At 43.9% G+C, this 15467-nt stretch overlaps 2 protein-coding genes across 3 annotated transcripts in view; one reads left to right on the plus strand and one right to left on the minus strand.

The window, feature by feature from the left end:
- Positions 1–3174, plus strand: part of fbxl15 (F-box and leucine-rich repeat protein 15) — a 19825-nt gene extending 16651 nt beyond the window's left edge. The window contains exon 5 of the mRNA XM_007899417.2: positions 3122–3174. The gene's annotated coding sequence lies outside the window, so the exon portion shown is untranslated. The remainder of the gene's footprint in view (positions 1–3121) is intronic.
- The window catches only part of cuedc2 (CUE domain containing 2), a 22268-nt gene extending 10659 nt beyond the window's left edge, over positions 1–11609 (minus strand). Inside the window, exons 1-4 of one of the 2 annotated variants that reach the window (XM_042336997.1) lie at positions 11563–11609; positions 6767–6874; positions 6162–6305; positions 5214–5275 (exon numbers count right to left, since the gene is read on the minus strand). In XM_042336997.1, coding sequence (XP_042192931.1) covers positions 5214–5275; positions 6162–6305; positions 6767–6840 — 280 coding nt within the window. In that variant the 5' untranslated portion in view covers positions 6841–6874; positions 11563–11609. Of the gene's footprint in view, positions 1–5213; positions 5276–6161; positions 6306–6766; positions 6875–9193; positions 9282–11562 lie in introns of those variants that run through there. The other variant, XM_042336996.1, reaches the window with a different exon arrangement.
- Positions 11610–15467: the final 3858 nt, after the last annotated feature.

A 15467-nucleotide genomic window follows, 5' to 3' on the forward strand; every position in this document is an offset into this window, starting at 1 on the left:
TAGAGAGAGACTGCGCATTCCATTCCAGATCCGGGGAAATATCCATGCGTAGGTGGTGTATATATGTGGAACTCTAAGTCTGGTTTGGATACTCTTAAAGCATAGTGAAGTGGATAGATTTTCGTTAGGTAACAGTATCAAGGAACATGGAGCAAAGTTGAGGTAAATGGATTTGAGGTACAGATCAGCCATGATGATTCAATAGAATGGCGGAACTGGCTCGACGGCTGAATAGCCTGTTCCCATGTTTCTTTGATGGGTTTCTCAGACATCCAGCTGGCCAAAGTAAAATACACAACGTCTCTGGAATGAAGTTCCCAGGTTCAACATAAATAAGGGCAATATAAACCTTATTTGGTCACTCAATCCACGATTGTTTGTGGGACACTGCTGTGCGCAATTGGCTGCTGTGTTTTGCCTACAAAATATACAGTCACAACACTTTACAGTATATTGTGTGAAGCGTTTTGAGACGTCTCGAAGACGCGATAAGGCGCTATATCAAATGCAAGGATTGTTATAATTATTTATATTGAACCCGAATATGTCATCCAACCTGCAGTGTTTGCAATAGCAAGCTGCGCAGGTTTCACAGGTTAAACTCCAGCAGTTACTCCCAGTGTAACCCCTGGTCCCTAAACCTTGGTGCTTGTCAACCTGTGCTAATACTGTCCAGGATTAGGTAAGAGGAGGACCCATTCCTCTGGGGAGGCAGTGCATACTCCATTGCAGACAAATTTCTTGCATAAGTGGGTTGCTCAGCACAGTACTTTAGTTCAGAGACTCTTAAGCATGGTAATGGATTTCTGTGTGTGTCAGACACTCATCTGACAATGACATTATATCATTGTCTCTCCTCCATTTTCACTACCTTTTTCACTGTCCTGTGCTTTGTGCCTTACCTTCTTGGTTTAACATAGCCTAGGTTGATCCTACAGCCCAGGGCTGAGAGTGCACTGCCTTGTTGGAGGTGCTGTCCTTCGGTTGAGACATTAAACCAAGGTCCCATCTGCCTAGTTAGGTAAGACATTAAAGATCCCTCGGCTATATTTGAAAAGAGAAGGAATTTCTCCCAGTGTTCCAGCCAACAGTCCCCAAGATAAAATCCGTCATTTACTTCATGGTTATTTGCGGGACGTTGCTGTACGCAAATTCGACTTACATAATACAGTTACTACACTTTATTATAAATCGTATGAAGCATTTTGAGACATCTTTCTGACATGAAAGGCACTACACCAAACACAAGGATTATTATTAAGAAGACTAGGGAGCTGGCTCTCTTGAATAATCATAAGTCAGGTTGATTTTGCAGCAGTGATACTGTGAGTTCAACAGTCACCTTAAAACTTAAAGCTTACTTCAGTTTAACTAAAGAAAACACTACAGTTCATCTGAGGGGCAAGAGAAATAAGGATCATGCATGATTTAAGATTGTTTTCAAAGTTGTTTAAAACAGAATAAATTAGAGTGTAAACTGATGTAAAAAGACATTTTAATCGGACTATAGATTTGCAGTCCATCTCACCCCCTCCACACACGTTTTAATTTAACACCACTCCTAGATATGGGTAAAATGTACCACAACTCAAACCAGAGCGTTAGAATCCACCCAACCGTTTGCATACAATGTACACTCAGATATAATGGGCACTAACCCTGGCTTGTAACAATCTGTAAAGCCAGGCTCGCAACACAGAGCTCCCAGTGGGCACCATGCAGCTAAGTTGTCCCATTGTTCGAATATTTTCCAATATACAAAGGCACAAATGTTAAACAACTCGCATTTAGATAGTGCCTTTCCCCTTAAGATTAAACATTCTGAAGTGCTTTGTAAAATATAATCATTATTAATGAAAGTGGATGTTATGTAATAATCCTTGTATTTGAGACATCGCCATATGTTATGGAAACGTCTCAATTATCATTAAGCTTATTTGTATTTGTTGGATAATGTGGCAGCCACCGTGCACACAGCAATGTCCCACAAACAGCCATGAAGTGAATAACCAGTTTCTATCTGGAGGATTGTTGGCCAGGACACCTGGAGAAACTTCCTTCTCTTTCCGAATAGTTCAGTGGGATCTTTGACATTCACTTGAACAGGCAGATGGGACCTCGGTTTAACGTCTAAGATGACACTCCAATGCAGTGCTGGGGGCTTGCTCCATTGTTGGAGGTGCAGTCCTTTGGATGAGACGTTAAACCGAGGGCCTGTCTAATTGTTCAGGTGGATGTTAAAGATCCCATGGCCCTATTCAAAAGAGGAAGAGAGTTTCTCTCTCTCGGTGTTCTGACCGACAAATAAAATGGATCACTCACTCTAAGACTGTTTGTGGGTCACTACTGTACTCAAACTGGCTGTACATTTCGCTCACTAGATACAGTCAATCCACTTTACAGTATATTCAAAGCTCTATGGACGCTATCCTGCGTAAAGGGCACTATGTAAATGCAAATTGTTGTATCATGTGAAGCACTTTGAGATAACTTGATACGGCGCTATATAAAATACAAGGATTATTATTATCTGAAGGACGGCACCTCATATTGGGAATAGGAGGATAACAGGGAGAAAGCTATCAGCTTTCTTTGAAACAGCAATCCATAGCCCTCAAATCACAAGGCAGAGCAGCACCTAAATTAATAATGAGGTCCGAAAATAAAAGGAATCACCAAAAGTGGCTACGCACCTAAATGTTCACCCAAAATTGGGGGTCCCGTCCACCTTTCAAAAACCCACTGGTGTGGTTTTTGGGAAAACAAGTAAAGAAGAGTATTCTGTCACGGAAGACTTAATTTATAACCTGCAGCAAGGTCTGTGAAATTATGAGCAATAAAAATAAAATGAACAGCCTTTTGAAAACTCCCACTGATGTTTCGATTCATAAACCCCACGATTTCTTTTATTCTAGCCGTCACCGAGAATGCATTTATTTTAAATGTCACTGTATTCTCAGATCCATAGGAACATGGTGAGTGATAAAAGAGACCATAAAGGCAATTTACTGCTGAGAGTAAAATTGTGGCTTTGAGTAATTAGACAGAGTTGGTGCTTATGCCTCTGTGCCCTCTAAATGTTAGCCGGTGACATTTACTGCACAATCTCTTCCTTCTCCAGACACCCCTGAAGGCAGTCACACGTGCTGGGCTAACGACACCACAGGCTCCCTCCGCTACTTCGCCCGATTCATCCCACTCAGCTCCTGTTAACCCTGCCTAGCGAAGCCCTAACGGGTAGGGTGGTCTTAGCTGGAAAATCAGTGGGAAAGCTTACCAGGCAGTGCTCTCAATGGCAAGCTACTTGGTTTTAGCTGGTTAGACTCCAGCAGTTACCCCAATGCAAAATGTGGGGTCCCCAAGCCTTGGCTCTTGCCGACCTGTGCCTAATTTTTTCTGGAATTAGGTAAGCAGGATACGTTCCTCTGGGGAGAGAGTGCGCATCCCATTCTAGATCTGGAATTTCTGAGTGCAGCTGGTGTACGTATGTGGAATTCTCAGTTTGGGTTTGATACTCTAAGCATGGTGATGGGTTTCAGTAGGTATCAGACACCCAGTGGACCAAAAAACCCCAACTCGCCTGAGTGATCATTCCCCCCCACCACCATGCACATGAGCCACAGGCAGAGAGTGAGGGCGCGCTGTCTGACTGTGTGGCAGAGTTCCACCACACAGGAGAGAGGCTGCAATGTATCTACACTTGAGTTTTTTTCCCCAACAGCCGCTCAATCTCATCCCACTCTATGTTCGCTGCCCTGCGACCTTTAATAAAACAAGCCCGATTCTGTCCTCACCTGAGACTCACAGCTGTTTGTACGCGATGTGCTGCTGGTTCTCCTACAAATACACAGCGACTACATTTCACAGTATATCCTTGTGATGCGCTTTGAGTCGTCCTCCTGTTTGACACTAATACCAAATTCAAGGACTATTTTTAGAACCATTTTCAAGCAGGGATCGGTGGATATCATTCAAGAAATCTGGCTGATCTTACTACCACCACCACCACCAATACTCTTCCTACCCAGCCCAAGGCAATGAACAACTGCCGTGCCTCCCCCTCCTGCCTCCCCACCTAAGATGATAATCCTTGCAACTTGATATTGAGCTTTTCATGTCAAAACATCTCAAAGAGCTTCACAGGGAATTACCTACAGTAATAATACCAATGCATGTAATACCACGCATTATCTCGTGTTGAGACATCCCAAAGCTCTTCACAGGATTTACTTTGACTATTGTGTAGGCGAATGAGGCAATTTTGCACATTGTAACCACGGAGTGAGTGACCAATTTTATTTGGGGGATTGTTCCCCAGGACATCAGGAGAGAAACTCCCTTCTCTTTTCAAGTAGTTTCCGTGGAATCTTTATTGTTCACCCGTACAGCCAGACAGGAACCTCGGTTTAATGTTTCATCTGAAGGACAGTACCTCTGATAATGCAGTGCTTCCCTCAGCACTGTACTGGAGTGCCAGCCTAGACTGTGAGCTCAAGATCCCTGACATGGGGCTTGAACCCACAACCTTCTGATCTGGAATCTGAAGTGTTTGCGATTGCGTGAGACTGATACAGTAAAACTCGCATAAATCTTATCTTTATCAATCGTATAATTACCTAGGCCGTGCATTCTTCCGTTTCGTATCAAAACTACTTAAGATTTTTTTTGCACGACTTGTATCGATCACCTCCTAATGCCGCTCCCCTACCATCCATTACTCCCACACTTACCGGCTGCAATTGAAACACAAGAAACGCAGTCCTGATCCATCAACGCATGCGCAGAAGAACTTTGTTTCCCGCAATCCAACGCTTGCCGGCAAGTACGCATGTGGCGACAGGTCATGATGCATTGAATCGGGGGAAACATAGTCTCGGCCTGTCAACCAAACCAGATGCATTGAATTGCGCATGTGCAGTGTAGATTATTAATAAAATCGCATTTTATACGACTTGTACAAGTTTACCTGCAACTCAGACTTCGCGTAAATCATATTAAAAGTTATGGTCCCGACTGATACGACTGATGTGAGTTGTGCTGTACTGTAAATGAGCAAACTCAACACGGACGGATGATCAAACCAGTGGAGCACAAGCCTGGAGCCATTGAAACTTTTCACACAGGAATTACTGTACAGGGTAATGACTTACCTACAGTAATAATTATAATAATTACTTGCATTATTATTAGCAGTAACCATGTCACAATCTTACCTTTGTTACGGGCTTCGTTCAGCTGAGCCGCCAAATCGAACATCATTTCGCAGACCGTGACACTGGAAAACACAGCCAACAAACAGCGTTTACTTCCTTTTAAAGAAATGCCAGGTTAAGAAGTAACTGTCTTTTCACTTTGTGAAGTATATGTCTATAATTACAGCCATCACACTTTACAGTAAATCCCACAAAATCTCCTATGAAATAATAATACTTACATTTGATATAAGTGCCTCATCAAGTTATTTTGAAGTCTCAAAGCGCTTCTATTTAGAAGACTATAGCGCTAAATAATAAATAATTATAATAATCCTTGTATTTGATATAGCACCTTATTGTGTTGTTGAGATGTCTCAAAGTGCTTCACAGATTATACCGTAAAGTGGAGTGACTGTATTTTGTGGGCAAAGAGTGACAGCCAGTTTGCACACAAGCAACGTCCAACAAACAGTCATGGAGTGGGTGACCAGTCTCATACGTTGGCTGTAGGACAAATCAACCCTCTGCTTCCTTCCTTCTCTTTTTCACTGAGGCAGAAGCTAAGGGACTTGCTCTCTCCTATTGACCCCAATAATTAGTTCACCGTGGGACCATGTGCAAGAGTCATCTGAGGAAGTCTCTCACCATCGCTGGAACAAACTGTCCGATTGAAGCATTTCACATTTAACCAAGGTTCCATCTTCTTTTAACAAGAGGACATTAAAATTCCCAGGACACTATTTGTAGAGAAGAGTGTTTATCCTAGTGTCTGCCACATCCTTTTCCCCTCTTGAAAGATTTAAAGGCACAGCAGGGAGTCGGGGTGAGAGTAGAGAGCTCCTTTGGGAGAGTGAGCAGCAGCACAGACATGATGGGGAAAGAACGGGTGAATGGGATTAAGAGCAGAGAGCTCCCTGTTAGGGCACTCGCCTGATTAAAAAGTTGCAAACAGAAGAGACATCCTACCTGCTGATCTCCGCAAAGCCTGGGACGTAAGCCTCCATCATTTCCACAAACATTTCCACGTCGAAGTTCTCTTCAGAGCAGTATGGGGAGCCGAGTTCCTCCAGCACCCCCGTGATGTAGGAGAGCACCACCTCATCTACCACACTGATGACGCACATACAAACACAAAACACAAGGCCAGGCAAAGTTAGCCCACTGGCAGCACACTCTCAGAGCAACATATAGACAATACGTCACAGAAGGCAATTCATAATCTGGTTACATTAGACCAGGGAATCTCCAACCGATCGATCGTCGCTAAGTATCTCACGCATGCTCAATAAAGATTTCACCCGCAAAGTACAGACAGTCCACTTTACAGTATATTCTGTGAAGCGCTTTGAGACGTGATAAGGCGCTAGATCAAATGCAAGGATTATTATTATCATTATAAAGAGGAAGGAGTGATGTTAACTCCAGTTTTAACAATCAACCACACTCGCCTACAAAATACACAGTCACTACATTTTAAATCCTGTAAAATACTAAATACTGTGAAGTGCTTTGAGACACCTTGTGATATGGCGTGTGTGCCAAGTGTAAGGATTATCATTGTTATCACCCACCTGAGGTCAGCACCAGGGACGTACAGGTGAACAAACTCAGTCAACGATTTGTGAATAAGTTTGTCTAGTGCCATGCTTCCAACAGGCAAAGAATGAGCAGGTTAAAACCTAAAGACAAGACACTGTTATAAGTCCAGGGTCAAGACAAAAACATTAGTTCTGAAGCAAAACAGCGACCCTTCATCTTTGTACTTGTTGCTTGTGTAACTTCCTCCCACACACCCTTCAAGGTTACTAGCAACTTGCCCCAACAAAAAAAAACTTTTTTTTTGCTGCAATCAGATTATTTAACATGCAAAAAGTGTCAACCATGCATGTTGTGTGTCAGTCTGGCTCAGTGGTAAGCACTCTTGCCTCTAAGTCAAAAGGTTGTAGGTTCAAGCCCCACGTCAGGACTTGGAACCACATAGTCTAAGCTGACACTCCAATGTAGTACGGGGGGGGGGGGGTGTTGCATTGCAGAAGATGCTGTCCTTTTCGGATGTGACGTTAAACCGAAGTCCCATCTGCCTGTTCAGGTGGTTATTAAAGATCCCTTGGTAAAAAGAGAAGAGAGTTTCTCTCTCCCGGTGTCCTGGCCAACAATCCCCCCAAAAATATTGGTCACTCACTCTGTGGCTGTTTGTGGGACATTGCTGTGCGCAATTAGCTGCCGCGTTTTGCCCACAAAACACACAGTCAATCCCTTCAGCGGTCCTTGTTTTACTCCATCTTTGTGCTAGAGATGATCAGCACACTCACTTCATGTCCTTGATGAAGGATACTATTCTGTCCAAGGCGTTTAATAGTCCTTTCCTTGTAACTCTAAATCATCTGTCCAGTCTATATATAAACCAGCAATTTCAATACATCTTGTATCCATTATAAAATCATAGAATGTTTACAGTTCATAAAGAGGCCATTTGGCCTATCACGTCTCTGATGATCCTAACTTCCCCGCTGTATCCATGTATCTAACCCATTCCTTTTGCTATTTCCCCAACTTGTTTGTACTGATACCATCAAATCCTATTGCACCCAATCACTTTAATCCCATTCCATTGCTCTGCTCCATTTCATCTGTGCTAATGCTAGTTCCCCTCTACTGTACCAATCCACCGTAATCCCACAAAATTCCCTCCCCTCGCCAAACAACAACATCCCGCCCCCACTTGCTCTTTCCCAATCGGGTCCATGTATCTTTCCCTATCAAAATTACCTACTCTAATCCCATTCTCCTGCTTTCCTTTCCTCTTCACCCCCATTGTGTTTGAGCTGGTACAAACTCACCTACTGTTTCGTAAGCGAGAGCACCCGGGTTCGAGTCCCGGCTGGAGCAAAACCTTAGGCAAATTTATTTACTCCACTAGTTTACCTAGCAGTAAATTGTTACTCAATTGGTGGATTGTTTTCAGGGGGTAATAATCCCTGAAAAAAAATTGGGTCACTCAATCCATGACTGTTTGTGGGACATTGCTGTGCGCAACTGCCTGGCACGTTTTGCCCACAAAATAAACAGTCAATCCACTTTACAATATATTCTGTGAAGTACTTTGAGATGCGACATCCCACAACAGTCGTGGATTGAGTGACCACTTTATTATTATTATTATTTTGAAGGCATTAATACCCCCGGAAAAGCGATTTGCCAATCGTCTAACAAGCGGATTCCTACTTACTGTAGGTAAACAGAGGTATGTGTGTGGGAGTGATTTATCAATGGAACAACGGAAGGAGTGGGTTTAAGGTGAGGGTGTGTGTGAGAGTGAGACAATACAGTAATACTGTATTGTCTTAATATAATAATTAAGTTAATGCAGTGCTGGTTACTCAGTGGTTTGGCAATCTGTCCCACAGTAAACAAGTAAGCCAAATGCAAAAGCAACCAAGGTATATTTTCCCCCCACGACAAGTTACATTTGATAAAGCGCCTTTCACGTCGGGAGGATGTCCCAAGGTGCCAGCGATTTGGACCCGAGCAGAGGACTGGGATCAGGAGAGGTGGAGGGCAGGGAGAGTGTGGGGGTGGGGTGGGGTTGCAGGAGGATGGCAAGGAGGGTCTTGAGACGGGCCTTGGAGGATGCAAGTGAGGAGGTGAGGCAAAGGGACTGTGGGAATGGAGTTCCAGAGGGTGGGAGCAGAGAGGCTGAAACTTCTCTCCATATACCCACCTCCCACCCAAGCTCCTGCCCAGATTACACCCCACCCCCTCCAACCTTCCCTCCTGATTACAACCCCCACCCCAACAATACCACAAGCTTCCTGTACCATTGCAACCCCCACCTCCCCCCTTACACACACACACACACACACACTGCCGTGGATATTGCAAACCCTCCAACCTGCAAGCGACCCTTGCATTGCAACCCCAACAAACCACAAGCTTCTCTTTGTTATTGCAAACCCCCCCCCCCCCCCACCCACCACCCCCCCCGGCTCAGTACTCACAGCGAGAGGCTGCCGAGTGCAGGGACCTGTCCGCTGAGCGATGCTGTGGCTCCTGCTGTCACCCTCCCCTTCCGGATACACTGTAACTGCTGATAGATGGAGCACTTGCACCAACTCGTCACCACAGCCCCTGTTTGTTACCCTGAGATATCACACTGACACACAGCCGTGCAATCTCTTGCATTTTATATACCAAACCATCTGCAACTTGATGGTGTTGCAGAATATATATATATATATACATATATATAATGCTATAAATATATATATATTATATATACATACCCACACTCTATGTCTGGTATTTCATGTTTTTTAATAAAAAAATCACTTATTATTATTGGTAATACTGCACTAATAATCCTTGCGTTTAATACAGCGCCTTGAATATCACGACATCGAGACGTTTCAAAGCGCTTCTCAGGATATATTGTGAAGTTGGTTGATTATATTTTGTGGGGGGAGTATTTAATATTTATTCATTATTACCACTAATTAATATTAAACATGTTATTTAATGGAGGGGGCTTCAAGGCTTGTGAAAATGTCGTATTTAAGTAGTAATTATTAATAACCACGACGTCTCAAAGTGCTTCACAGGATATACTGTAAAGTGGATTGACCTGTGTATTTTGTTGGTGAAACATGGCAACCAATTGCACACAGCAATGTCCCACAAACAGCCATGCAGCGAGTGACCAATTTTATTTGGGGGATTGTTTGCCAGGACACTGGGAGAGAGAAACCCTCTTGGTGGTGTTATGAGATCTTGATAAACTCTAACTTCTGCAAATCTTACATATGCGATTGCTCTTACAGTTATTACCTTCTGTAGTGGGTGACTGGTCTGTCGTGAACACTATGGAATTGGAGGTCCTTCTTACTGCTGTAGTAGGTAACCTTTCACATTGCTATCTTGCATCCCTACAAATTACAGTCTGTGTCACTTTTGGTCAATGCACACATTTCAGTGACCCATCCCATGGGTAACTCCTATACAGTAAACTTTAAATAGGTTGCGATCATACATTTATAATAATAAATAATAATAATTACCCTTGCATTTTGATATAGCGCTTTTCACGTCTTCTAGACATCTCAAAGCGCTTCACAGAATTTACTGTGAAGTGAATTGATTGTATATTTGTGGGTGAAATGCGCCAGCCAATTGCGCACAGCAGTATCCCACAAACAGTCGTGGATTGAAGTGACCAATTATATTATTGTTTTTTATAATATGACTTATACAAAGTATGATTTATGTCAAACTTGCATAGAATACAAATCTTGAACTGGATATGGGCATATAGACAATTTAGGCGATTATACGATTTATACGGATCAGAGTTATTCGGGTTTTACTGTACTGTCTGAAAATGCTGGTGTGCTGGAGAGCAATCAATGTTGCTGATAGACATTTGCGTTAGCTGCTGGCACCCTCTGTTGGTGAAAAACAGCCAACTGCATATTTGAACATCTTATTAGTGTGTCAATATGCTTCAATACCTGTCAATAAAAAAAATGTGCTCTTTTATAACACCTTATCACTTATCACAATTTACCCACAGCAATGTCACACAAACAGTCGTGAAATTAATGATCAGGGATGGAGTGATTTTATTTTCTCTGGAGGAGCGTTGGTCAGGGAGAAACTCTGTTCTGTTCTCGAATATTGCTTTGGGATCATTAACATCCACCAGAGGAAGACAGACAGACTTCCAGACTTCCAGACTTACCAGACAGTTTAACATCTCGACTGAAAGACAGCCCCTGTAACAATGCAGGGTTCTCTGAATAATGACGTGGAATGTCAGCCCAATCTAGTTGAAGGCTTATGCAAAAAGACCAAGGCTAGCTCATGGCAGACTGTTATGACGTACATTGGGTGTCATCCTGACTCAGTTGGTCGTACTCTCGCTTATGACATAGAAGAGCATGTGTTGAAGTCCCATATCAGGACTTGGAACACACCTAGTCTAGGCTGACACTACAGTGCAACATTACAGGCATGCTGCACTGTCAGAGGTGCTGTCTCTCACGTGAGCTGTTAAACTGAAATCCCGTCTGCCTGTTCAGGTGGACGTTCAAGATTGTACAATCTCAAAACTCCCAAAGAGTTTTTCTCGGTGTCCTGGCCAATAACCCAACATAAAAAGAAAAGGTCAGTCATTTGACGGCTGTTTTTGAGACATTGCTACTGTATGTGCAAATCGATGGTTGCATTTGCCTTTTAAAATTCACGGCCACTACTCTTTACAGTATATCCTTTGAAATGCTTTGACACATCCTCCCAAAGTGAAATGTGCTAAATCTTCAGGTTAACATCTCCCACCAGCTGACTCACATCTAACAAAGAAGTGCTTGCTCACCGTTGCATTGGAATCGCAGTTTAGATTGGGATCTGAAGACTTGGTGATGAACTTGAACCCACAATCGTCTGGTCAAGAGTGCTACTCAGCACTGGATTACTGTGATCATGTTTTGCTGATGACATAGAATCGCGTGAGCACTGTTTGTGCTTGCAGTTCGCTTCTTCGGTTACAAAGTTAATATCAAATAGCAAGTCACGGGATCAGCCTCAAAGATAGTCATGAAGAAACTTTTGAGATTTTGTTCTGTGACTGAATGCTAACTGATGGACAAAAATGTTGCTTTGCAAAACATTCCTTAAATGTCTTTACTGAAATAATCCTAAAACGCTGGCTCAATTGGATCCAACAATCCATCTCATTTGAACGTGTTTGGGACGTCCCCCCAATGTGAAAGGTGTTATACCAAGTGTAAGGATTAATCTGTTAGGACTTTGAGCTCACAGTCCAGGCTGATACTTCACTCTGCTGGATTGTTGGAAGTGCTTTCCTAGCGATGAGAAGTCAAATTGAGGTCCATCTACCTGTTCAGCTGGACATCAAAGATCCAGTGACACTAGTGGAAAGGAAAAGGGAGTTTTTACTAGTCATCAATCCTCCAGACAGACTGATCGTTCATCTTATGGGAATTTGCTATGTATATATTGATCGCTACATTTGTAGCAGTTACCTGGGAAGCATTTCAATGTTCTTGGTGCTGCATCAAGTGCAAGGATTATTATTTCTTCCTCATATCCGCGCCACAACTGGCACCGCCTTCCATCACCTCCGAAACATCGCCAGACTACGGCACTACCTCACCCCTCACGCTGCTGAAACTCTGGTCCACGCCTTTATCACCTCAAGGCTGGACTATGGGAACTCTCTCCTCGCCGGCCTTCCCGCACCTCCCTCCACAAGCTGCAGGTCATTCAGAACTCTGCAGCTCGTGTACTGTCCCGCACCAGGCTTCGGACCACATCACACCCACCCTTGCTCGCCTCCACTGGCTCCCCATCCCCCAGAGGATCGAATTCAAGATCCTCATCCTCACCTACAAGGCCATTCACGGCCTTGCTCCCTCCTACCTCTCCGACCTACTATCCCCCTACTTACCTGCCCGTACCCTCTGTTCCTCTGGCTCTGGTCTGCTCCACATCCCCCACCCCAACCGCCCTACCATCGGTGGCCGGGCCTTCAGCCTCTCAGCCCCGAGGTTCTGGAACTCCATCCCCCAGTGCCTTCGCCTTGCTTCCTCCCTTTCCTCCTTCAAGACTGGTCTCAAAACCTTTCTCTTTGACCGTCCGTGCCTTCAGCTCCCCTCTCGACTCTCTACCCCTTCCTTGCTCCCTCCCTTCCCTCCCCTCACCCTGACCATTTCCCCCCTGCTCGGGTCCCGACCCAACTGTCCAGCGCCTTGGGACATCCTCCTGACGTGAAAGGCGCTCTATAAATGGAATCTTGTTGTTGTTGTATTAACATTAACTTATATTATCAATAGAACATTATGTGTTAGATCCTTACTGTGCAGTATTTTTTCTTACTCAATTGGTCCTACTCTTATGTCTGAGTCAGAAGGTTGTGGGTTTAAGCCCCACATTGGAATTTTGAGCTCACAGTCGAAGCTGATACTCCAATGTAGTCCTGGGAAGCATTGCATGGTCGGAGGTGCGGTCCTTTGGATGAGACGTTAAACCGAGGCCCGGTCTGTTCAAGTGCACAACAAAGATCCCTTGGCACTACTAGAAAAGAGAAGATAGTTTCTACTGGTGTCCTGGCCAAAAATCTTGGGTTGCTTCCTTCAAAAAAAAAATTAGTCACTCAATCCACCACTGTTTGTGGGATACAGCTGTGCACAATTGGCTGCCACGTTTTGCCCACAATATATGTACAGTCAATTCACTTTACAGTATATTCTGTGAAGCGCTTTGAGACGTCTCAAAGACGTGTGATAAGGTGTTATCTCAAATGCAAGGATTATTATTATTAATATCGAGTGACCAGCGGCCTCGACCTGAGGGGATGAGCTGGGCTAAAACTTGAGGGGAAACAGCACCAGAAATCTAATGTACATGGGCACCCCCCACATCCCCTTAATGTGCAGCGCTCAGTGTACGTGAGTATCTTGCAGCTCAGTGCCTGTAAGGGCACTTGCATACAATTGCACAGCCTGATTCCGAAGCACTCACTACAGAAGTTTCACGTGTTTTGCGCTTGGCTATTTAACACTTGGAAGATTCCGTTCGCTTAGCATTGGGGAGAATTATCTTTCTTTGCCGTGCTAAGAAATGACCTGGTAATAACAGCCTCGTAGTAATTTCATGCTTATTTTATTTTGCCTTTCTAATCATGATCCTTTAAATGGCAAAGACGGGATTCCATCAATTCACATGACAGGGTTTGATTTAGTAAGTCAGAGCTGTGTGCCTGGCTTGATTGATGACTGGGCACTCCCAAGAACTCCTCCTGCCTGATTACAGGACGAGCTGCAGTCACACACATTTATACAACTGCAGGCTCCGCCAAATCATCCCGTGGATGCACCTTCAAAATACGAACCTGGCTGTTCAAGTAGGAATTAGCCCAAGCCCAGTGTCTGTTAAACGTGTGTCTACGTTATAGACTGAACTTGTTTTCTGCCTGACTTGTCGTTCCCCACAAACCTGTCCAGATGTATGTTAAAGATCCTGTGGATCCCTATTCGAAAAGAGGTGGCAGTTTCTCCCGGTGTCCTGGCCAACAATCCCCCAGAGAAAATTGGTCATTCACACTATGGCTGTTTGTGGGACGTTGTGGAGTGAAAATTGGCTCTACGTTTGCCAAAAAAATACAATCATTAATGTCACAATATACAGTACATGTGTCAGCCTGGCACAGTGGTAGCATTCTCGACTCTTAAGTCAGAAGGTTGTTCCACATCGGGACTTGGAATCATATAGTCTAAGTTGATATTCCAATGCAGTGCTGGGGTTGTGTTGCATTGTCGGAGGTGCCGTCCTTAGGATGAGACATTAAACAGAGGTCCCATCTGCCTGTTCAGGTGGATGTTAAAGATCCCGTGGCACTTTTGGAAAAGAGAAGGGCGTTTATCCCAGTGTCCTGGCCAACAGTTCCCCCAAATAAAATTGGTTACTCACTCCATAGCTGGGACATTGCTGTGCGCAAACAGGATGCTGCGTTTCACCCACAAAATATACAGTCACTGCATTTTACAGTATTTTCTGTGAAGCACTTTGAGACGCCTGAACAATGTGATAAGGTGCTGTACTACTGTAAAGGTTATTATTATTATCCTGTGAAGCACTTTGAGACATCCTCCTGACGTGAAAGGAACTGTATCAAATGTAAGGATTATTATAATTATAAGCTCGACTTCTACAGAACACATTCCTTCTCTCTCCCCCCATCCACGGCCACAGCAGCTCAGAAATCATTGTATCTCGTTTGAGGCATGACAGTCGAACAAAGAAATCTCTAATGAATGTTTCAGTCTTCTCTTGTTATCAAGTGTTTCAGTTTTTTTCTAACAAGTCAACAAGCCATTAAGTGGGATGTTTCGCTTGTTTTCTTTTGCTATTTATGGACAAAGCACACAGCACCTCTCCTGCTGATGTTCTCTCTGTGTTTGTTGAGCTCCATTGTACCATGCTTTGGTGAGCAGTCTAGTTGATATGAATTAAACTCTAATGAACTGACACCCCATTCTTAAACGCTCTCAGCGAGTGCTGACAAACAAGCTCAGCTTGTTCAGTGGAATGAGAGAGAGAGAAGCACACACACAGACACACACACACATTATTCAGTCGGAGCACATTGGCTGAGCCAGAGTGGAGCCTGTGGCCTATAAGTGTCCGAAATAGACAAAAGCTGTAGCCTTGGTCTTCAACAGTCTGTGAGGACACTGCCTGTGCTGCACAATGCTGAAA

Source organism: Callorhinchus milii, unplaced genomic scaffold (genome assembly GCF_018977255.1).
Source record: "Callorhinchus milii isolate IMCB2004 unplaced genomic scaffold, IMCB_Cmil_1.0 Scaffold7, whole genome shotgun sequence".
NCBI classification, from domain to species: Eukaryota; Metazoa; Chordata; class Chondrichthyes; order Chimaeriformes; family Callorhinchidae; genus Callorhinchus; species Callorhinchus milii.